Here is a 23860-nt window from a genome sequence, read left to right on the forward strand (position 1 = left end):
CACACTGGTCTCCAGGCTGCAAAATAATTTTAGAAAGCCACTCTTCTATCAGTAGAAAGTCTGTGAGTAACCTGACCAATTCGATGTCTGGGGATAGCACCACTGAAAGGATGATGGTGGCCTCCCTATGAACGGCAGAATCAATGTCAATGTAAGGAACTCAGAGCAAGATCAAAATAATTACAAGTTCCCGTAGTACGGGGGGATTTCTGTAATAAATGCGACTTAAAAATGACAGGAAAAAATCTGTCATCTGAAGACGCTGTGAGCTGTACTTAGAAGTTCAGCCAAGGCTGTGACATTGTTTTGGTGGCCTTGCCCAAGACACTCGCTGCTCCATGGCAGTTTTCTTCATCCATCAAACGGGGTTTTAACACGTTGAGTGCCCCTCGTGGTCCAGTGGAGGACATTCAAAAGCCTCTGTCCAAGAAAAATACTCACCGAAGCCACTCTGCTAACGGATGATGGGCCAATTTCCTTGGATGCGCCTCCAGAGCCACATGCAACGGAGAGAAATGTTCCCTGGAAGAAGTCGGCACCTTTTTTTTCTTGAGATTCCTGCTCAAAACCGATCCCTGTAGCATAATAATGTTTGGGAGTAAACTGTGAAGGTGATAGTGTCTGGCTGAGGAATGTATCTATTATGCCATCTCTTCTACTCCTCATCCCAACATGCTTATTTCTTCACTCTTTTTTTTATTTCTTGCCTTCTGTGTGTGAAGTTTCTTTGGGAAGAGGAGGAAGAAGTGTTGCTATTACACATCCATTTTGTAGCACCATTGAGTCCCCTTCAGCAACCCCCACTCAGTTTATTATTAACGTTGCAAACTATCACCATCCTTCTGCAAAGTGCCTTTCTTGCTGGGATCCATAACAAACACTTGAACTACGCTAATACTGCCCGTTATCTAACAATTAAAACCTGTTAAATTCTCAGGCTCAATACAAGGTTGTCCTCCTGAAGTGAATTTCTGAGCAAATTAAGGGTTTAGACGGCACCGAGCACCTGAGGAGACTCTGCTGCCCCTGGGTTTGCCAGGCACCATGAATATTCGTTGAATATTCATTGCAGAGGCAGCAGCAGGTGAATAACAATTACCACAGTTCTTCAGGATCCAGCTTGGGTATCCACGAGAGACAGCATTATGCTTTGAAATTAAAATATACAGAAAAACTGGTAAAATATTATTAGTTCTGTTAAGTGCCTGTACCAACATGATCAAATGCGTCTCCAACCCCCTTTGCCGAGGGGGGAATGAATTAGCCCGCTACCCTTTAAGGGTAATACTGATGCTAGAGCTTGACGGCCTTACATACTGAGGAAAAAAAAGTGGTTGGTTGGATTTTTTTCCTGAAATATTCTCCAGGAGCTTCACGTACACCTGTGCCAGGAGGGAGGGCTGGCAGGGGGCCTGAAGGCAGGAGGGCCCCAGCAGGACAGAGGGGCCTCTCTGGGGCTCAGCTCAGGACTGTGGAGGATGGCGAGCTCCCCACCGCCCTCCCGGACCGGCCCCGGGGCTCTGGGACACGGGGACATGGCGACAGGAGAACGGCGACTCGACGGCCCGCGATGCCCGCCACCGCCCTGCCCTCACCCAAGATGGCGGCGGCGGCACCGCCCCGCCGGCCTCGCGCGAGGTTTGCGGCGGGGGCCGGGCTCTGCCCCCTGCAAATGGCGGCGCGGAGGCCGGGCGTGCTGAGGTGAGGCGGGAGGTGCCGCCATGGAGCACATCACCACCCCAAAGGTAAGGGGCTGTGCCCTGCCGCCCTGGGAATCAGTCGCCCTCTCATCGGGGTACCCCGGCTGGGGCTGTGGGGCTCCGCTCGCCGCCCTGCGCTGGGGCCTCCCCGCCGGACACCTGAGGTGAAGCCCCTCCGGGAGCGGCCGGGCTGTTGTCAGGGCCCTGCTTATAAGGGCTTCTTTGGTTTTATTTGTTTATTTTAAGGCGATTAATTTCAGCAAACGAGCTATCTTTGCTTTCCTTCTAGGCTTACTTATCCGTGACCACCCCTTGCGCTTCTCAGACGGGTCACGGATAAGTCTAGAAGGCTTAAACCTACTTGACGTGGTGTTTAAGTATTTATTTCTGCATCACCTTGTTGGAAAGGGAATTTTTAGTAAGGGTACTGGCCTAAAGGTATTAAGGGTAGGATTCCTGTAAACTTTGTTTGTATCAAAGTAGGGAGATCTCCTCAGGCCGAAAAAGTGAATCAAAATGAGCTTTTTTTCAGTTGAATAAAGTGAAACGGCAGCTCTGGGAATGCTGTGCTCATGACAGCTGAAAAAATTGTATTTACTTCAGGCAACTGTCTGTCCAGCGATTTATTTATTTTATTTTAATTTTTTTAATCTCATGAAGTTTGCTGTATTTTGTTTTGCCTTACTCTGTAGGATGTTATTTTGGGGATGCTCCTTACCCGGGTTGCCTGAGGTGCTTTGCTGGGCCTGCTTGTCTCTAGTGGCCTGAATAAAGGGCAATTCTAAGTATAATAATTATATGGGCTGGGAAATAGGACATTCTAGGAAGACATACAGCCGAGACCTCTGCGCTTCAAATTTCTTTGCTGATGTTTTCCATCTCAGACCAGTGACTCCCTAAGGAAGCTTACATATTCAATACCCAGAAGTAATTTGTCATATACTGTTAAACTGTTTATTTTCGTTGTCCTCCCAGTTTTGTTGGGTTTTTTTCTCCATTGTTTTTGCTTAACGATGAAAGAAAAATTCCATCTATGTTCATTAAGAAGCAAATAAGCCAGGAGAAAATCAAATAACATAAAATACTTCAATATTTTATTATGTCTGTTCTGATGTTTTTTAAAATTGTTTTTATTTTATCGTGCATTTTATGAAATGCTCTTCCGTGCCTAGGAAGTGTGTTACAAGAAGTAGCTACTAATACTTTTTTTCTAGCGACTGAGCAGTTGGAGGTCAGACTGGAGAGGGCTGTTTCTTCCAGAGCAATACTTTGATTATAGTCAACGTGAACAGTCTTTTCTTCCGCAGTTCTTTGTCTTATTATTTCTGCAGCCTCGTGCAGTAATAAACTGTGATCGTCTTGGCTACAAACCCGGTAATCCTGTTACTCACACTGGTGCTAAACCTTGGCTGTTTGCTTAACCTTTTTGGCTTTGATTGCTGGAGAAATAATTTGAATTCATAGTGTTTCAGGAGAGTCTTTAGTTCATATGTTTTTCTGTCTTACTTCCCGAGCTGTATAGTAGAAGTTAAATGATTGTCGTTCAACAAGTGCTTAGATATTTCCTCGGCCGAAGTTAAATTCAGTTTTTCATACTCTTTTTTTATGTTGCAGGTTGAAAATGTGAAATTACTAGATCGCTATACGAATAGGAAGGCAGCAAATGGGACGTTGTACCTGACAGCCACCCACCTCATCTACGTTGAAGCTTCTCCTGAAGTCAGAAAAGAAACATGGGTATGTTGTGATACCTGGAGTCCGTTTAAACACAGGTTTAAAAATGGCTTTATATCTCATATCCAAAATGAACTGAGTTCCAAACTTGTAATGGTCTTTTATACCGTTTTGATGCCAAATGCTTAACAGAAACAGCTCTTTTGGAAGGAAATGAACACAATGCGACTTGATAGAGGTCACTCACTGAATTACTGTTAGTTCCAGGAACATAAAAAACGTGTCTCGTTTCCTATCTCAAACTCAATATGCTAAGCCACCAAACTTGAATTTACGGCTTTTAGCAGTGCAAAATCAGCACTGAAACTAGCCTTTTTTATTAATTCTAAAGTAAAAAGGGAATGACAAAATATATTGTGAATGTGGGTGGAGGGAAAGCAAAGTGAACCAGGTAAACCAAGCTGTGCGTCAGTCTCTAAAAATAGTTTATACACATTTGTATTTTTCAGTCTTGCTCTTAGTTACTTTGCCTTTGGGCACACAGTCTGGATGTTTATTGTATTTGTTTGATAAATATCACAAATAAACTCATTTTCTGCTGCTAGTTAGATGCAGTAAGCATAAATAACTGATAGTATTGCAAAAACTTTAATATCTGTTTGTACTGCTCCCGACCTTATCAGCGGCTTCTGAAAAATGTTGTTTATTTCCTGTTTTTCAGATTCTGCATCACCATATTGCAACCGTAGAAAAGCTGCCTCTGGCCACAGCTGGGTATCCGCTCCTTATTCACTGCAAGAACTTCCACGTGGCTCACTTTGTTATCGGGCAGGAACGTGACTGTCACGAAGTTTATACCTCCTTGCTTAAACTTTCCCAACCAGGTATTTGGGATGGACGGGAGTCTGTTTTGCAAATCGTTGAAAGGCTTTAAGCTGGGAGGCTCATCTGAGCGCTGGAGAAAGCTTTGCCAGAGTGTGGGTGTCAGTATGGGAGAGAGAGGGTCGTAGAATGGTTAGAGTTGGAAGGGACCTTAAAGCCCACCCAGTCCCACCCCCTGTCCTGGACAGGGACACCTCCCACCAGACCAGGCTGCTCAAAGCCCCCTCCAACCTGGCCTTGAACCCCTCCAGGGATGGGGCAGCCACAGCTTCTCTGGGCAACCTGGGCCAGGCTCTCACCACCCTCACAGCAAAGAATTGCTTCCTGAGATCTCATCTCATTCTCCCCTCTTTCAGTTTAAAACTGTTCCCTCTCGTCCTATGGCTCCCCTCCCTTACCAAGAGTCCTTCCCCAAGGATGTGAAATCAGAATCAGTTTCCACCACCAGATATGGTCTGGGTTGGCTCAGAAGCAGAGTGCTGCCCTGCTTCCAAACTAAACACAAATCTTTTGTGGCTGTGGGAATGAGCTGGTCTCCCATGAGGAACTTCTGAAGACTTGTGTGAAATTAATTTGCTCGACTGAGTCTGTCTGTGGCATCTCAGGCTTTTTTCCTGTATAAGTGTCACATCCCATACCTGGCCATTGTCAGTCATTCCTGTGACTTACCTGTTTGCTGTGTGTAGTTCTGCCCTTTCCAATTGATCCAGATATTCACAGAATTCTGGAATCCCACAAATAAAGCTTTAAACATTGGCATCTTCCATTTGTTGCCCGGTAGCATGTTCAGGCTGCTCTTTGGCGTTTGTCTTCTTTTGGTTGTGAAACCCTGTGCTTCAGCCTGGCTGCCCTGACAAGGGCTCACTCTTAAAAAGAGTGTGAGCAAAACATCCTCAAAAGCCCATGGTCTCTTCAGACTTGGGCTTTTCAGTCCATCAGGGATGAATCTCCAGGCTCCTTGTTCTTCCTGCAGGACAGCATTCCACCCAGTTTCCTGCCTGGCTTTGTCTGTGGCAGCTCCTGGGTTTGGGGTGGTCCTTCAGCGAAACACTATTTGGAGTTTGCCATTATTATAAGGATGCCATTTGTAATTGCATTTTGTAATTACGTCACTAGTCTAATTGACAGCACCAGTCTGCTCCATGCTGGCCATCACATAGGACTTGAAATGCTGTAGCAGAGATGGTTTTTGCTGAATTTGGAGGTTTTTTTTTTTAATTTATATTAAGGCTTGTGTCTATTCCCAGCATCTCCCCTGTGCTCTGAGCTTTGGAATTTTATTAGTTCTGAAGTTTTAATTCTGATGCTGTATCCGGCAAGTTTCTGGTGTTATGTTTAAAAGCTGTCACTGTTCTTTCAGTTTAGAAAATTAGAGACTTATGTAGCGCCTTGAAGCGTGGGAGCTGTCACTGCAGGGGATTACATCAGCTTCTTTTGTCTTCTGGTTATTTGTCTTAATACGCTGTAACTCTTTCTTGTGTTCTATTTGCGGATTTTAACAGTTCTCTTTTGTTGTTTTAAAATGTCTGTATGTGTACTTCCTTCAGCTTTTTTTTCTTTTTTTTGGCAGAGCATATAATTATTTATGATTTGTACAGGTGTGATTGGCAGCTGTGGGTTACCTGTCTGGGAACCCGGCGGCTTTATCAGACTCCGACAGGTTTCACTCTGTCTCTGGAGCTCTTGCTGCCTTTGGGAATCAGCTGAATGAGTTATTGGCTGGATTTGCATTTTATGAAGAGAGAGAAGGAAATTGGGATGGTAGAGATGGAGGGAGGAAGAAATTACCATTTGTCAGACACAGCCTGAAGCTTTTGTTGGGCTGACAGTAATATTCAAGACATTGATCAAATTTTCCATGCGGCTCAGGGCTCACTGTTGAACAATGAACTTACAGGTGTGCAAGAGCTGGTTTATGAACTCTTCACACAAAATGTATCTTTTAATATAAATTTTCATTTATGGATTAATTCTTATGGTATAAATCTTGTCTAACGTGCCTGTACTTGTCTGACATTGCAGTGAATTCAGCAGGAAATAATTTGTTTGGGAAAAATCACTACTTTGAAGTTTTAATTAATTCTAACAAAGTGTTGCAGTGTATCTCCCTGCGTGTGGGAACTGAGTGCTGGAAATTCCTGAGAATTTCAATATGGATTGTTGGCACTCGGTGCTACCCTGAACTAAAAACTGTAAATGTGAGATAGAAGTGTACAGATGCTTAAAATCTCTCAATGTAGTACTCAATTCATTATTTTCTTTTTTTTAAGGAGTGAGAATCAGTCTAAGTTTGCTTAGAGTAGTGAAGTGCGCAAAGTGATAAAAGAAAACTTCGTGCTTCTGATCTTTGAGGAGGCAGCAGCATAAGAAAAATAGCAATTATTACAATATAGCCAACTCTGCAGTGCGGTGGCATAGCCCTTTGGCTTCTGTAGTAAATGATTTTTATGTCTTCTGATCTTTCTTGGCCGAGTAATTTATTTCAGCCTTGTATCAGTTGTGCACCTGCAGCACATTCGCTTGCACACATCCAAAAGTTGGCCTTTAGGAGGAAGTGTTGACCTCCCCCTGTGTCTTTGTCTCTCTCTCTAACTAGTTAATTTTTTTTTTTTCTTTCTTCTTCCCAGTGAAACCTGAAGAACTTTATGCTTTCTCTTATAATCCTAAAATGTCTAAAGAGAACCGGGAGATTGGATGGAAGCTGATTGATTTAAAAGTAGATTACCAGCGTATGGGAATTCCAAACGACTACTGGGAAATAACAGATGTTAATAAGGACTATGAGGTAATTCTTGCCCAAAGTAGCCATCTAATGCAGTATCTCTTTGTTATTAATGACATACAGCAGTCCTTCAACTGCAGCAGAAGTGATGCCTCTTGGGAGGAATGAGCTCAGTTGGCTTTAATCGAAGCGGCATCAATGCGTCTTGATGTGAAGTTGAGGATAATGAAGCTATGGAAGAACAGAGTAGAGCTGCAGAGTCACCTTGCTTTGCTTTGATCCCCTTGGCAAAGTACCAGATACTTGTTTTTCTAGAGGAACGTCAAACCATCTGTTACGAAAAACCTGAAGTACCCTTAGCTGCTTTTGGCATTTCCAAACCTTGTCCCACCAGGCTGGTGACAGATGTGTAGAAGAGAGATAAATGGCAGGGGTTTGGCTTGGGGAGTGAGGGAGAGTGGGAAGGGACTAGGTGAGGAAAGAAAAAACAGTAACGGAAAACAGACGTTTGTTTTTTCCTTGCTTGGTTGGATCTTTTGCGAAATAAGGTCTCAGTCATTTCGATCCTAAGTGGCTGTTGCCACTTTTTCTTCTTTCTCCCCTGTAAGGATCTAAACAGCATTAAATGAAAGTTAGATCTAAACAGCATTAAATGAAAGTGTTTTTCAGCAAGCTTACTCAAACTCCTACTTTGTGTTATTTCCCTTTTATTTCTTCTGATGTTGTGTACAGTCAGACCTTTCTGTCTAAATGACAAAGCAAACAACTCTGAGGAAGACACCAATATATTCTTGAACCCCTTTCCCCTGCTCTCCGCTTCCTTCCCTCACCGGGTTTCTTTACTGTTATGTTTTGGGATGAAAAAACAGAAGCCTGTGCTGTCAGAAGGGACTGGTAATTTTAAATGACTGTATCTTTGGATGCCTGAATTGAGATATGAAGTGAGAGGTGGTCTTTCCATTAGCTGATTTAGGGTATCTGAATGTGGGCGTCTAAAATCATTAATCACTTCGAAGCTTTACTTGCTAGTATGTAACTCTCAAGTACCAGTAATTTATCATTTCCTCAGGTTTTCCAATTTATGTTTGAAAATTGTCAAGCCTAAAGTAAAGCCAGACTTGGAGAACAGCTTATCTCTGAAGTTCATGCTGAAAAGACTGTACTTGCTTGAGGAAAAAGGGTAACGCTGGTGTCTGAGGATGCCACGAATGAGGATGCCTGAAGCTCATTTCAATAAGATTTAGAGGGAACTCTTTAAATATAGTTGTTCTTAATTTCTCTTTTTGTGACAAATCGGAAACTTTCATAAAATTTATGGATTTAAAGAGCTGCCTTCAGATATGGATTGTGTCCTGTGTGGTCCATTGTTGTAGGTTCAATTGCAAAATTGTTTCCTTCACCACATTGTTCTATTTTGCACCATTCCTGTGGTGTTCTGCTAAATGCATCTTAATAGCGTGAAGCTACACATGGACTATATTAGATACACTCTGGCAAACAATCTATTCCTGTTGTTTATAAATGCTAGATCGTAAGCTAAAGATGAATTTTTCATGAAGTTTGAATTGCTAAGTAGTAATATCTGGATTTTTTTTTTCTTCTCGCTTAGGTTTGCAACACCTATCCCCCAGAAATAGTGGTGCCTCGAGCCGCTAATAAGGCAGTGGTGATCGGAAGTTCAAGGTTCAGAAGCAGAGGGCGGATTCCGGTCCTTTCTTACTTGTATAAAGAAAACAACGTTAGTTATTCGTTGTCTTCTGTCTTTGTGGGGAGTAAGGGTTCCCCTCCTTGTCCAGTCCCCTTTTAGTGAAAGGAAAGAACAAGCTAATTATTGGAGCATATTAAATTCACGTTTGAGAACTGTGCTTCTCTTAACGGCTTTAATATTGGTTTGTTCTGAGTCACAGAATAAGCCGAAGACAAATGCTTGGGATGTATCCAGAGCTGTGCAAAAAGCACAGACCTTGCAAGCTTCCTGTCTGGATATTTTGTTTTTAATCAGCTTTCAGCAATGCCTTCTTATGTGGGTTTTTTTTTAATCTACTGTTTAGCTATATTGAATAACGTTTTAAGAAGGTACGTGTTAACTCAGCTGGATTTTCTTAGTATTGAAGAGGAGGAACCACCCTGAAATAAATCCCCACTAGCTTGGAATAAGCGAAGGTTTCAGTTTTTTTTTTCCACTGAAGACCAGAATGTAAATTTTTAACTTTGCTGTCTCAGCACTGTTTTAGATGCAGATGTTGGGAAATTGCTGTCACAGTCAAATTGTTGTCTTCCTGAGGAAGCGTGGCTTGACCTGGGCAACTGTATGGAGTTGTACTGGCAGCTATTGACATTTCCCTAAAGCATGTGCAGTGCAGTTCTGAGCCTGGAACAGTAACAACCGATAAGCAAAGTTGTGGAAAAGATAGAAACCAAGTAGAAAACATGAGAAACGCTAACGTTTGGGATACTGATCATTAGGCAGAGCACAGTGGGTTTGAGAACACAGCAATGAAATTTGCAGCAGGGCTCCTTAGCCTCACTGCTTTAAGATTCCCAAACTTCTAGCTGTGTGGATTATCCCAGTAGTATTTCTGTATGTCTATTTAAGTAGGAATTTTTCAGTGAAAGAGAATAGGACACCTAAACCTAACGGATTCTTTGGGGCAGTGCAGTAGAGACGATCTGGAAGCAGTAAAACGTGAGTTGCTGTGTGTTGCAGGCTGCCATATGCCGCTGTAGCCAGCCCCTTGCCGGGTTCAGCGCCCGCTGTCTGGAGGACGAACAAATGCTGCAGGCCATCAGAGAAGCCAACCCTGGGAGCCCCTTCATGTATGTTGTAGACACGAGGCCAAAGGTACCTTCCTGTGGTTTGTGGCTACTTTTAAAGCTTACATCTGAACTAGTAGCGCTGTTTCCAGCCCATTCTTTCACACCTCTGCTGATGCTTTCTTATGCTGTGTTAGGTTAAATGCCAGGGATTCAGTATCAGGCTCCTGGTTCAGTGTCTTAATATGACAAACGCTTGAGCATAATAAAACTGGAATGTTAAGTGGTGTTAAGAATGCTGGCACTGCTGGAGGATTCTGGGTTGAGGTTGGTGTTAAGGATGACCTGGAGGAACTGGCAGTCTCAAAGCTGGCGGAAACAGTGAAGCATTTTCCTGCAGAGAGCCAGGTCCTTAATATGTTGAGTTGGAGAGAAGCCTCTGGATTCAGTTCCGAGAGGCTGAAGTGCTTTTATCAGCAGATCTGGGAAGAAGTGGGACTCTGTGGATTCTGATAACAATTGACAAAAGCAATCCCTCCTTTTTTTTTTTTTGCCTCTGTAAAAATAACACAAATGTTCCCATGATGCACAGCTTGGAGTTCGATACAGTTCAGCTCTTCTGGTCTGTGGCCACTATTTGGGGCTAGAATTTTGCTGAGGTGTTTACGTAAGAGGATATTAAAGAAACATTTGCAAAATGAGATCTCTAATGGCTGTTGCCTTGAGGAACTGAATTTAGAAACCAAATCAAATGATTGTCTTGCAAGAATATTGATTGGGAGTGTTGGTATAAGCAAATTAGAACACAGGAATCGATTATTTAAGATTTAAAAGTGCTCTGTTTTAATATTGAGCTTTCTGAGAACCTGCTTCACTGGTCACATATTGCAGTTACTTTATAGAAACTACAGATTTAGTTGAACTATGGCAAGGGCAAGAAGGGGAAAAAGTCTTGGAAACGTTTCACCTGTTGTCCTAAGATGTATTCTGGCTTTTTTGTAGTATGACATTTCCTAGAGAGAACTTATTCTGTAATTACATCTACGTTTATAGCAATCACTGCATGTTCTTCTGGTACAGTGTCCAGTATCATAGAAGTTCCACTAAAACCTATCATTGATGGCAATTTTGTTCTAAAGTACTTGGTGAAAAAGAGAGAATTAATAATTGGTCACACTTCTAATACAACATGTCGTACTCTGAATGGTAGAGCTGAAGCACTAGGGTTATTTAGTTGATTCTGATTTTTCCTTCTCTCCTCTCTATGGAGGCAAGTTGTTCCTCTTCCCAAATTACTGTGGGGGGGGGTTGAGGTGCTCCCACTTTTGGTTGCTGCTAAAGATTTCCTGGTAGCTTTTGACATGTTTTGGGTAATTGGTAGAGCAACTGGCTTCTTTTCTACTTCTTTTCTGCAGTTCCAGTTGGTTGCTGTATTCTTTCTGCTCAACTTTAATATTTCTATGTTTCCCTCAGGTGGCTTTATTTCATCTGTGCATGTATGTCTGTGAAAAGCTTTGGAATTCTCTTACTATTTCTATACCACCATGTATGTATGTTACTCGTAAAAATGGCTTTCCTAGTTTTACTTTCATATCCTTCTGCCTGAATCTTTTTATGTAGCTTCCCTGTTAAGGCAGACTCAATGCCTCTTACCTGTTTTGATGACAGCAATATTCTGAAATTGGGCACTGGTTTTGTATTGCCTACTCTTAAGAACTTCTTAATGAGTCTCTCTGCATATGACTAGTGGACTGGAGACACTGGCATAATTTTAGTGAAACAGCTGGAAATAATGTCTGGGAGGTGGGGAAATACATCTGAGTAACAGCTTTGTTCAGTGTATTTTCTGGGAGATTTAAAAAAAAACAAGGACTTGCAAAACACTCATTTATTTCTGTGTATTGCTTGTTGTAATTTTCTTTCTTTCTTTTCTATCCTATTCCCATTCCCTTGAATTTGACAGTTAAATGCCATGGCCAACCGAGCTGCTGGGAAGGGTTACGAGAATGAAGATAATTATGATAACATTCGCTTTAAATTTATTGGCATAGAAAACATCCACGTGATGCGGAGCAGCTTGCAGAAGCTCCTGGAAGGTAGGTACAGTCCCTGCAAGTGGCCAGTCTTCATTATCTGTGGCTACTTTAGAACAGGACCTTCTGCTGAATCTATAAGCCCTACGTGCACAAGGGCGTGTGGACTCGCGTGTTGTGGGGGAAGCGGATGAGCGAAGTCAATATCGTACTGTGTTCGCTGTATTGAAGTAGCTGAAAGTATTAATGTTTTTAAAATGCTTTCCTGCTGCACATTTTATTTATTATTGTGCTTAGTTTTATAGCAGTTCAAAAATAGCAGCTAATATCTTAGGGAAAAACGTGAAGCAAGGCAGAAGAAATACTGAGCCATTGGAGATCAAGAGGTGAATTGGGCACATATTTTCCCTAATGCATTTCTGGAGAAGTTCCATTAAAGGCGATGGCCTGGCTTGGAGCAAACCAGCATACTCTGCTAGCTGGTTTCCAGCACCATTGCCATCCTCATGCTGCCAAAGACAGTGCAGTGGGGCAGAGTAGATGCTGCAAATCATTCTGCTTGGTCCCTGTGCTTAGTTTTCCACAATGTAATACAAGTGCTGTCATTCAAAATATATTTTATATTTTGAATATAAATATATTAATATTTTCGTAACCGGCCTAATGGTCGTCTTCCTTCAAAAGAGTTAAATAATTGATGTTACCAGTTGCTTGGCCAGGTGGCACTGCAGGGTCTGAGGTGACCTTGGAGAAAAATGAGGCTATTCACATGGCCAAGACATTGTCCTAATCACAGATATAAGTCCTCAATTGCCTGTTCCTGGCAGATTTATTTTGCGGTGGAAGAAGAGGCAGAATAAATACTTGTTTACTCCCATATTCTTCTTTGACAGTGATAAAATCTCTCTTGCTGGTGCTTACGGATTATTGAGCTGTGTTACTGTCAGTCCTTTCTGTGCTGGCTTTCGATATAGCATCCGAGTTGCCTGCGAGGTTAGATGTGTTATTTCTCTCTCTAAATTAGAACTCTCCTTTCTTCAGATCTTTGTGTTGGTGACTGCATGTTAGTGGTTGTTAGATGTGTGTGCGATGGCGATTTATAGTGAAGTAACAGATCACTAAACACTGTCTTTGTTGGAAAAAACTCAGCTGAAAAAAAATAGTTACTGTTTAAAAAAAGAGGAGGAGGTTTTCAGATCCTCAGGTTCTCTCATAACTAAAAATTTCTGGTTTGTGTATTCTGGTTTGTATCCTTTAAACAGGATATTGCTGCTGACACTTAAAAAGTGTGGAAATATTAGCTTTTAGGATCTACCAAGCTCTGTCGCTGTGAAGAGGTGGCAAAAAAGCAAGATGTTGTTAACGGCGTGTTAGCTAATTCCTTTGTTTGTGTTCGTAGTGTGTGAAATGAAGTCCCCCTCAATGAGTGATTTCCTCACCGGGCTGGAGAACTCAGGGTGGTTACGGCACATTAAGGCTGTGATGGATGCAGGCGTCTTTCTTGCCAAGGTAAAACTGTACCCCAACCAGCAGGTGAAATAAAAAATATATATGTTTTTCTGTTAGAGACTGCTCCAGGGCTGGGAAGCTGCCTCTGGAGAGAAGGTGGGAAAATATTGCTATTCAGGTTGGCCTCAGCTCTCAAAACCAAGCCTGCAGGTGGAGCACATGAAGTGGGTTGCCCAGCTGGCTCTGTCCTAGATACTCCCTGGGACTAAATGAAATGCCGTAGGGGTTGAGACATTGTCCTGTTCACTGGATTGTAACAAGCAGTTATCTGGGCTTTATTAGAACTCGCTTGAAACAAGTAAAATCACAGAATGTGAATAAATTACCTTTATAAATGCATATTTAGTGGTGCGAACAACTCCTAACCCTGTGCTGGTTAGTTATTCAACTGCTCTGCTTTAAAGGAGGGATTGTTTAGACCCGTTTATTTTCTACTGGGTCTGTGTGATGCGGGGACTGTTAATTTTGATTATTGAGCGCAGTCCTCGTTTCTGCAGAGCTTGTGGCTTTGCAGGTCAGGCAAAAGGAGAGACCACTAAGGCACGTGGCTCTTCAGTAATGGCAAAGGGCACACAGGCAACGCGTGGCAAGAGTAGTGCCCTTCTGTAAATATTGGCTTTTCTCTTAGAATTTTCTCATGTACAAAGCTATTTTGTGTTTTTCTTCCGCCACCGGTACAGAGGGAAGAAGGGAATCCATGTGGGAGGGAGTTGGGATGAGCTCTTCTAATTTTTCTTGAGAATTTCCTAGTCCCCGTGTGTTCAATTACTATTCTTTACTCATCTACCAGATTTTTCCACAGAAGAAGGGACTGAGAATTCCTGGCCTTTTAGAAGACTCATCGTTTTGAGATCAGAGGGTCTGTTTCTCGACAGCCTGCGTTGCTGACAAGCCGCGCTAAGGCATTTTATTCTGATTGGGATTCCCTGTGGGTTGGTGGCCACGTGCCCAGAAATGTTGCAATTTCGTGGTCCAGATGAGAAATGACAAATTTTTCCCTTGGGTTTTAGGCCAGTCAGGTAAATGCAGATGAAAGGATAGCATTTAATTACAGTAATAAACCTAGAAAGCTGCTAAACTGTTCTGTCTGGTCTCTCCTTTGCAGGCTGTGAAAGATGAAAAAGCCAGCGTGTTGGTCCACTGCTCCGATGGGTGGGATCGCACGGCGCAGGTCTGCTCCTTGGCTAGCCTCCTCTTAGATCCCTTTTACAGGACTTTTAAAGGCTTCATGGTAAGAACACGAGTGTTGGAATTCCAAAAATCAGAAGTGCTTCCTGGATTTGAAATGTAAACAGGCCCTAATTAAACGTTTTGGGCCACTTCCTGGAACAAACAGTAGGTGACCTATATAAAACCAGCTTTGATTCTATAAACAAGCTTTAATTACTCCGAATGGCATGGGCAAAAAACGGCAGGGGTTGATTTACAATTCCCAAATCTTTGTTTCCTCAAATGTCCAAATGAGAGCTGCTAATGAGACATTTCAGCAAGCGAGGAGTGGGAGAAGGATGCAGCTCTGGCAGCAATCCACAAAAATGTGGAGAAGCAGCTCTGTTCTCTAAGACTGTTAGAGTGACTGGTCTCTTATCTGATGAGAGCAGGAATAGATCTTTAAATATGACCCAGGAAGGCACATAATGGATTCAGCACCAGTCATTTGGTTCCTTATGAGATGTGTTTTTAAGGAAAATAGTGCTTCTTTGTTATTTTCATATATATATACAGCACAGACATTCTATTTAAAGGAGAACTAGCCATATAATTCTGATTTCATCCTGAGCTCCTCAACAAGAATGTACTTCTCATATTCCTATTTGTGTTAAACATTTATTGAATTCCAGTTGCTGATTTATTTTGCTGAATATCACAATAGTTTTTTCAAAATTAAATAGTACATAGTGCAATATTAAGCTGTTAAACACACCGAGCTAAAAGAATTATATATTATGATTTTAACAACATAGAAACTTCCTCAAAATAGTACTAGACTTGCTTGAAATAACTCCCAGTTCCAGCTGTGACATTGTACTGGTAACTGTGGATAATTCTAATCTATAAATCACTGTTACTATTTTCATTGGCTTCTGTGGATAAACTCGTAACAGTGGGGTCAGCAGGTAGCATTGGTTTTAAGCTTTTTTTAAGAATTTAACGTCAAAGGCTTCATTTTGTTTTTTCTAAACAAAGTAATGATCTTTTTTTAAACCTCTGTTTTGAAACTGCAGGTTCTAATAGAAAAGGAGTGGATTGCGATGGGCCACAAGTTCTCACACAGGTAAGAAGACGTTACCTGGGGTGAAGGCTTGGCTGAGAAGCTAATAGAGTGCTTCCGGGGTCATGTGCTCCCATGAAAAATTTAAATGAAAATATAGGACAGAAGAGAGAAAAATTTAGAAAATACTGGAGTTGGTGACAAAGCCAGCATCTGCTGGGGTTGTTATTTCATCAGTGCTTTTTCTTATTACATTACAAAACCGTACAGCCTTGAACAAATTTGAATTCTGAGTGAGTTCCTACCCATAAAATGACATTCATATATTATGAGGAATGCTAATGTTAAGACCATTAACTCTTCTGCCATCACGGCCTGGAAGAAAATCTCAGCTAATGTTTTTTCAGGACTTTTACCAAGTTCAAAGCATAAACTTTAGCCCAATATAGTGCTAAAAACCAATTTGACCCACATTCTCTAGGTGGATTAAAAATGCTGCCATTCCTGTAATTGATAGCTTGCATCTAGTAAGGATTTTATCTTGAGTTACTACTTGTTCTATTTACCATAGAGGAATTAGAAACTGAGATGGTCCAAAAGACTATGAGGCGGGAAGGGACCAGTCTATTAGCGATATTGGCTTGTTAAAAATTGAAGATTTGTTCTCGATGTGAAACTAATTCCTGTTTTTAATAATAAAACAAATTTGTTCCCTTAAAGCATGTATATTCCTTAAGGCTTTCCCTTCCAGTAAAGGAAAATAAGCAGTATGCACACCCATGTACTGGTATGTAAGAAGAAACAGTCAAAGAGAAACTGCTGTTTGGTCGTTATTGGCTAAATAAATGTTCTGTGGTCAGTTTCTGCTTCTTTAGGGACTCTTTCCACTTTTCTTGCTTTAAGACCAAAAATAAACACTCCTGTTCTTCTATTAAGGGATTGTTCCAAAGATGAGAACTTGGCAATGGGTACAAAAAGTACTTGAGAGAAGAATTTCAGCATTGACTGGGAATATGAACTTTTATTGCAGTAGACGAAAATCATTCCTCTCGTGGTGGCAGACACCTTATTGTTCTGAGGGAAATCAGTCCTCTTCCATGCTGCTCCTTGGGGTTGGAATCACAGGACCAGGAGCTGGGATTTGATCAGCTAGATCTGCCATAAGAAACTTTATTTTTTCACTGAGATTTGGGGATGCCTTGTTCCTTTCTGTGCATGTCCAGGTGTTGTCCCTTCCTAGAAAAGGAGGATTCTGCCCCAAGTTTTTTCTCTTGAGAAAGCATTTTTGGAAAGCAGCTCCTCTGTTGTACTGTAGTGACTGTTCTGTCATTCCTTTTTTGGGTGTTTTTCCTTTTGTGATGGGCTGTAATGAACACCCATACATCCCTGGCTAGATTTTTGCAGAGTTTTTCCAAGCTTCATCTAAAGCTGTACAAATACATATGGGTGGGTTTTTTGTTGTTGTTCTGGGTTTTCTTTGGTTTTGAGGTTTTTTCTTTGAGTAATTGCCTACTGGGTTTTCATTCTTGGTGTCGAATTTGAGCAAAATCAGGTTGTTCCCACTGTTGTTGCCTCTTGTGGCTGTGCCTGCACCGTAAAATACACTCGGGTCCACAGGAGACTGCAAAGGACACTTCCCACCAGTCTCTGTTTCTTATTGTTACTGGCAGACAGACACAATCCCACTAATGTCAACCTTTTTTTTCCCAGTTAAGGGCTAGTATTGGTTTCTTATATTTGAGCAACAGATGTTTTTTGGAGAATATTGCCTTTTTTCCCTTGTGCTGACATCACAGCATAGGCTTAAGGATTTCTATTTCACATGTATTTATTGTGATGCTTCCGAGTCGTTATGTAGGCTCTTTCATCGCTCGTTTTACCCTAGAGAAAGGGACATCGCACAGTTCTCGTCACTCCTGTGAGGTACCCTTGGAGAAGCAGTAATGCCGTGGGTGGCAAATCTTAACCTACAGTTGCTGTAAGATAAACCATGTGGGGTTTTTTCTGACTCTGCAGAATAATTTCTTATTCTAGTGGTGAAGAAAACTTAATGACAAGGGAATTCTTTTTTGGGTGACACGGGATTTAACCCCGTTTTGTTTGCATCTCTCTAGGTGTGGCCATCTGTGTGGTGACCCCAAAGAGGTGTCCCCTGTCTTCACCCAGTTCGTTGACTGCGTCTGGCAGCTCATGCAGCAGTTCCCCTGCGCCTTTGAGTTTAATGAGCGTTTCCTTCTTGAAATCCATGACCACGTCTACTCCTGCCAGTTTGGTAACTTCCTTGGGACCTGTCATAAGGAGCGGGAGGATCTCAAGTGAGTTGGGCGTTTATAGAGCCAACGGTCTAGAAGTCACTTTAAATGTCAGAAAAAGGGCAGGTTGTGTTTCTTTGTGTTTTTAATGTAATTGTAGCTTGGTTAAGGGTAAGTTGTCCTGATAGATGCTTATGTTCTACAGTGTGAAAAAGAATTCTACACTAATTGTATCCCTGAAGACATGTTTTAATCTGGACCACAGTAATAACTTGCAGATACTCCTTTTCGACTGAATAGTGTCCGTTTTAAATGATGATATATTCCTCAGTGATGTATCTTGTGTTTATGAAATTAATCAGATAGTGTGCAAAAAATAATTCTTAGCTCCCTCAATCTAATTCTCCCCAGAACACCTAGGGTTATTAACCCACTAAACTTGATTCCTTTTTTTAGTGATTAGATGTTATTTGTAATTAACAGAATCTTTGAGAAGACCCATTCTCTGTGGCCTTTCCTCTTACAGAAGAAGCAGGAATTGAGAAATCCTTTGTACAGAGGATTTACAGCTTACAAAGAGCTTCAACCAAACACGTTACCTTTCAGTTTCCAGTAAGTTCCTTATTTAAGAAGGGGGACACACACACATTTACTTCATTGTAATGTAGACTGGTAATTCAGGTTTAATAAATTTTCACTGATTAGCATGGTTTGTTTTACCTTTCCCCTTCATTCCTTATCCATAAACTGAAAGTAGTAGCACACAGGTAATGGCTAAATAAGTGCAAGTACTGTAATTAAAAATAATAGTTTTTGTTTGGTGTTGAGAGAGAGGGAGGGGAGAGGCAAGGAAAAGAAGAACTTCAGATGTGTAGATAAACGCTACACACACTCCTGACTGCTTGCTCTGTCAAATTTACATGATGGGGTAGGCAATTGTTAGAGATAAGTTCCTCCTTTCCTTCTTTTTAATATATATTAAGGAAGTCTTCAAAACAGGAATTGCAGTGCCCAGTCACACCCAGAATTACGCAGTCAGGGTGGTTTTCACAAGGAGGGATTTCTTGTTGCTGTGTCTGTTTGCTTGTTACAGCTGAAGTGGTTGGTTTGGCTTTGTTTCTGGCTTGCTCCAGTTCCCTGCTGAGACAGACTGGAATGCAAATGGGTTTTTAAGAGCTGTGTGTCGTCACTGGCGGGCAAAGCATTTTAATAAAAGTAGGGAGGTAGGGCACAGTGAGGACTTGAAGGTGAACTGCCAGTGAGTTTGCTGTAGAAAAAAAAAAGAAATATATTTTCGTCTCATGCTAATACCTCCTGCCAGCACATGTGGATCGTAAGGCAGAAGTACTTAAATCCTCAGAATTTTTTTTGAACTTTATGAAAACTTGCCCATTAATACTGAATTTTGTAATCCAAGGCTGCAGTGGTTTCTAAAAATCAATTACTGATCTCACTTTGAAAGCTTTTTTTTTTTTTCCTCGAAGGGTTATCTAGTTTGTTGGCCAGTAGTGTACAATTGGGCACCTAATTCTGTTTTCTTGCCCCGTTCTTGAGGTTTTGGTGTGGGATGTATAATCGCTTTGACAAAGGAATGCATCCGAAACAGTGTGTTTTGGATCATCTGCTGAGCTGCGTGAGCCAGAAGGTGAAACTGGAGGACAGTGCATCTGAACTGGAAAACGTGAGTCCTGAATCGTAATAATATTTAAAATCACCTGATGGTTTTAGCAAATATAACTGGCATTGAACGTTGGCACTGAACAATTGCTTCAACATGCTGGGCAGGGCTGGGAAAAACGAAGGGTTAAATGACGTTGCTATAATAAATGGGTTTGAGTATCCCAAATTCTTATCTGCTTGGCAAAAGCTGTGCTGGGTCAAGTGCTGTTGCAGGGCTGGGATTCTCTAATTGAAGTAGGTGTTAAAAGAACTTCTGGGTTTCAACTCCACTTGCAGAAAGCTTCAAGGGAGGGGGAGAGAAGAAAAGAATTTCTTTGTGCTCGAGGTTCTAGTTGCAATATCCTTTCTAGGTGTGTTAAAAAAACCCAACAAACCAAACCACAAACAAACGTAAAAACCCCTAAACATACAGTAGTGGGAGTCATCTGAAAATACACCAGTGATATCTATCAGTGTCCTTTGCTAGATTAATTTAAAAAATTAAAGTTTTCAGCATTCACATTAAACGATGTTTGTATCAAACATGTAAGGATCTATGGGCATGTACTTTAATGCGGGATTACAGAGTTGAGACAGGCACTGACACAGGACCATTATGTTGACAGTTGGTTTCTGTATATCCCTGACATCTGGGAATAATAGGTTTCATTAATTTTTTTATTAATGTCTCTTTATTTGTGTAGAAACTTCCTTTTCTTGATGGTCCTTTGCCCAGTGACGGTTGCTCCTTATCTAAAGTAGGACCCGCTGCTTCGAAAACACCAATGCTCAACACTCCTCAGGGTTACGAAGGGGACCCACCTCCCGCGTTGAGCAACGGCGCTGCAGGAGGGGATGGGGGTGTTCTCTCAGACGTGGACCAAAGGAACAAAGAGAACCTGTCTCCTCACCAGGACCTCCATGGCCACACCATCGAGGTGTTAGACTCTGAAGCGAAGGAGGGAAAGCCTCGGCACCACTGATCAATCCGCTGGGAGAACTGGTGGGTGACCCAGGCGAGGTGGTGGCGAGGCATCAGGGAGCTGCGTCCCTGCGAGGGCGCAGACCCCACACCGCTGACGTGTGAGTACGTGTTTGCAGGGAGCTGTGCTCGCTGCCGAGAAGATGGTTTGGTTCCAGTGCTTTGCCGCCGTGATGATGAAGATGCGCACGGAGCTGCCCAGGAGGCTGCCCTGAGTTAGTGTAAACCTTGTTTTTTGGTGGAAACACGATGTGTGTTGGAGGTTTGTGACCACCAGCCAGCGCTGGTATTTCAAGCTGAAAGACATCTTGGCCAATTAACTTGAGGTTTAGAACTTGTGCAGTGTTTATAACCGGAGTAGGAAAGATGCAATCCATTTATTCTCAGTGCTGGTGCAAGGTCATCTTAAAATGATAAAAAATGTCAGTTCATCTTAAAATGAGAAAAAAAAAAAAAATAATAATCTTTTCTTAGCTGTGAATGAATCTCTGCATGGACCCTCAACTTGTGGCAGAACTGATTCAGTTTTTTTTTGTTTCCTACGCGTATTTGTTAAACAAAAACACCCCCCTGTGCCTTTTTATGGAGACCGTTTTCATGTCCAGCCCCGCAATGTACTACTTTTATTATTGTAGTGTAGAGTGTAGTACTTGGTGGTCTTTGTAGTCAGTATTTTTAAACCAGGTTTTTTATCCGCTGCTGGCTTCTCCAGGATCTTTGCCAACCCCCTGAGTTTAGTAGCTTCTCTCTAAGCCAACCTTTCAAAGAATAAGCGTTTATGGACCACACTTACCAATTGTGAGAGTGCAGGAAGCCACAAAGATGGCTTGTAACGTGAATTTTTTGACAGAGGGAGGATTAGAAATGAGAAAAGATAGGAAAAAAATTGATACAGAATTGTTCTCTCTAGTTTTATGATCTTGGTTAAATTGAAGGAAGTAACTCTTCTAAGCTTTCCCCACATCCATCGATGAGGCAGTGATTAAAGATGAGGGGTGTTCCATTAGTGAAATGGGGCCTAAAACGCTTGGTCACATCACGTGCTGAGTGTCGATCGTGAATGTTACCTTGGATGTTAAAATTACAGGAACCTTAGAGAAGTTTTGTCTGTACTGTCAGGACATGGGGAGATGAATTGACATCTCTCATGGCAATGAACTTTGTAATGTTGTGAAGCTGGTGACAAGACGTAAATTGGGATGTGACCCCTTATTGGAACCAGAAGGGGATGTCTTGGCTCATGGCTGTGGCTCCAGCTTTGAAATGGAGACGAATATTCCGTTTATACACAAGTCTTGTGAAGAAACAAGGGCTTCTCTCCCTTGGGATGGATGGCCCGGGAAGACTATTCCATGGTCCTCATTCTGGACAGGCTTCTACAGATGTGCTTAATGTATAGAGTCCCCTTGTGCAGCTTAATTCAAGATGCTTCTCTGCTTTCTCTTGAATCCTATTGTTTAAATTAGGTGCTGCCATTTGGTCTTAAAATCAGATTTCTCTATTTTAGGAAATTTCGAAACAAACTGAAAATGCTTTCTGTGATTCCTCCTGATCTACAGTGAAAAGTAGAAACATTCCATTAGAGCATCGTAAAATGCAGTAGCTGTTGTTCATGCGTTAATAATCTATGGTGAAATGACTATAAGTGTTCAAGATTAAAGTAGGAAAGAAAAAAAAACCCCAAACAAAAACTCCCTTGAGTGTCTCACTTCGGGTAAGAAAATACATGTTTTATTAAGTGTATCAAAAGCCCCAAGGAAAAACGGCAATACCTGAGAACACAGTTTCCTCAGTGCCTACAACGGCAAAGAGAAACTGTTTTTTGTGTTGCAGGTTTTTCAATCTTAAAGCAAGTAATATTTAAGTAGTTTAAAAAAAAAAAAAAAAATGTTTTCAAGGTAGGACTGAGAACTAGAATGTGCGATTGATTTAAAAACTAAGGCCATAAAATACTCAACCAGATCTGCTTAAGCAGAAGATGCTTGAAATTTGTTGTGTGGGTATGTATCAAAAATCCCGCATCGTGCAACAGCTGTGTATTGTCTCTTGAAGGATGCGCATTTCTGAGGGCGTCTTTTCTTACTCTCAAGATGACTATCTGCTCTTGAGTCTCTTTTGTTTCTAAAGAGAAGATCTGTGAAGCTCTAATATTGTTAGATAGTCTGCCAGCCTTTTAAGTTTGTCATATCCATGTACTCCTCGGGAGAAGAGATTGCACCCTAAATCTTAATCCGGCTGCTCTGGACACCCAGGGTTTGGAATCTGCTGTCGCTTTCCCTGGAGGCTGCTGGGGAGATGGTTGATTTCCCTCTGTGTAGTGGAAAAAGCTCCATTTCCCACCTGCACTTTGCAGCGTGGAGCCTGTTTCACATGGATCAACCCCGTTTCTTCTTTCTAGGTGGTAGAAGAGCGTAGCAGATAGTGTGCATGGCTTCTTAAATAGAGAAGATAAATGAGACCAAGACAGGCACTTTCTAGGACCAGTTATTTAGATGTCATCAGTTCTTTTAATGTGTTCTCTAATGAAAATTAGAGATACAGAATTGTAGAGAATTTTGACTGACTACTGAAGGATTTAGACGTGTCATTTGTTAATCACTGTATAAAAGCATTTTGCAGAGGTTTCTATAAATGTTTACACATTGCCTTGTTGTTTGAATTTTAGATTACCTTGGAAAAAAGTATAATAATCCTTGCTTATCCCTAAAACGTGACACTGATGTCTCCACAAATCCTTCTTGACTACAATATTACTGCAGGTGCGCGTAACCATGAAAAGATTACTTCAGACACTGAAAGTATTAGCAAGCTTGTAGTAATCTTGCTGCTTAGGACTTCAGTAACAAAATAATGGCTGAGTTTATGCTCTGAAATACAAAACCTAGCAAAAAAAATAATTAATAAATTAATGGCATGTCTTTTTTAAACCTCTTGGATCTAATGTAGACAGACTTGGTCAAAGTCTACAACGTATTAAAAATCATTCATGCTGGTGCTGTAGACTTACAGAGCTGGAAAAGATTTTTCCAGGGTTTCCTGGCTTTCCGTGAGACTATTTGTGTGAAAACTGATTATCCGGATGCTTTTTAGCTTTGTGTGTTTCAAACCCAAAACTGAGCAGCTGCTGAAAGCTCTGGAGTGTGTCCTCAGGTCTCTGCTCAGCTCGGACGGGCCCCCAGAGCCTCGCCGAGATCCCGCGTTCCCTCGTTGCGCTGACAGCGGTGAGTCCCTTGATTGTATGTTCCCTAAAAGTGTTAAAGGAAATCCAGAGGTTGTTACGTAGGAATCCTCTGACATGAGCACTGTGTAGTTGCAAAGTTACTATAACTTATTTATTCCTCGTGGAGCATCCACGCGTTGTGAAGTCACGAATAACTGTTTGCTGTTGGGAGCTGTTACGTGAACAACGCAGCTTGCTGCTTTCCATTTGGATCCATCTACTGGGAGAACTGGGAGGGAGGAGGGATCCTGTTTTGCTGCG

At 41.7% G+C, this 23860-nt stretch overlaps 1 protein-coding gene across 1 annotated transcript; it reads left to right on the forward strand.

The window, feature by feature from the left end:
* Nucleotides 1-1712: 1712 nt before the first annotated feature.
* On the forward strand, nt 1713-22250 carry LOC141464314 (phosphatidylinositol-3,5-bisphosphate 3-phosphatase MTMR8). The gene is made up of 14 exons (XM_074147132.1): nt 1713-1745; nt 3315-3437; nt 4096-4258; nt 6884-7041; nt 8588-8716; nt 9686-9820; nt 11696-11828; nt 13165-13274; nt 14380-14505; nt 15500-15549; nt 17601-17801; nt 18222-18350; nt 19293-19419; nt 20102-22250. The coding sequence occupies exons 1-14, from the start codon at nt 1722-1724 to the stop codon at nt 20378-20380; spliced, it is 1887 nt and encodes a 628-aa protein (XP_074003233.1). The 5' UTR covers nt 1713-1721; the 3' UTR covers nt 20381-22250.
* The last annotated feature ends 1610 nt before the right edge of the window (nt 22251-23860 follow it).

The sequence above is a fragment of the Numenius arquata genome, chromosome 5, assembly GCF_964106895.1.
Source record: "Numenius arquata chromosome 5, bNumArq3.hap1.1, whole genome shotgun sequence".
Lineage (NCBI taxonomy): Eukaryota > Metazoa > Chordata > Aves > Charadriiformes > Scolopacidae > Numenius > Numenius arquata.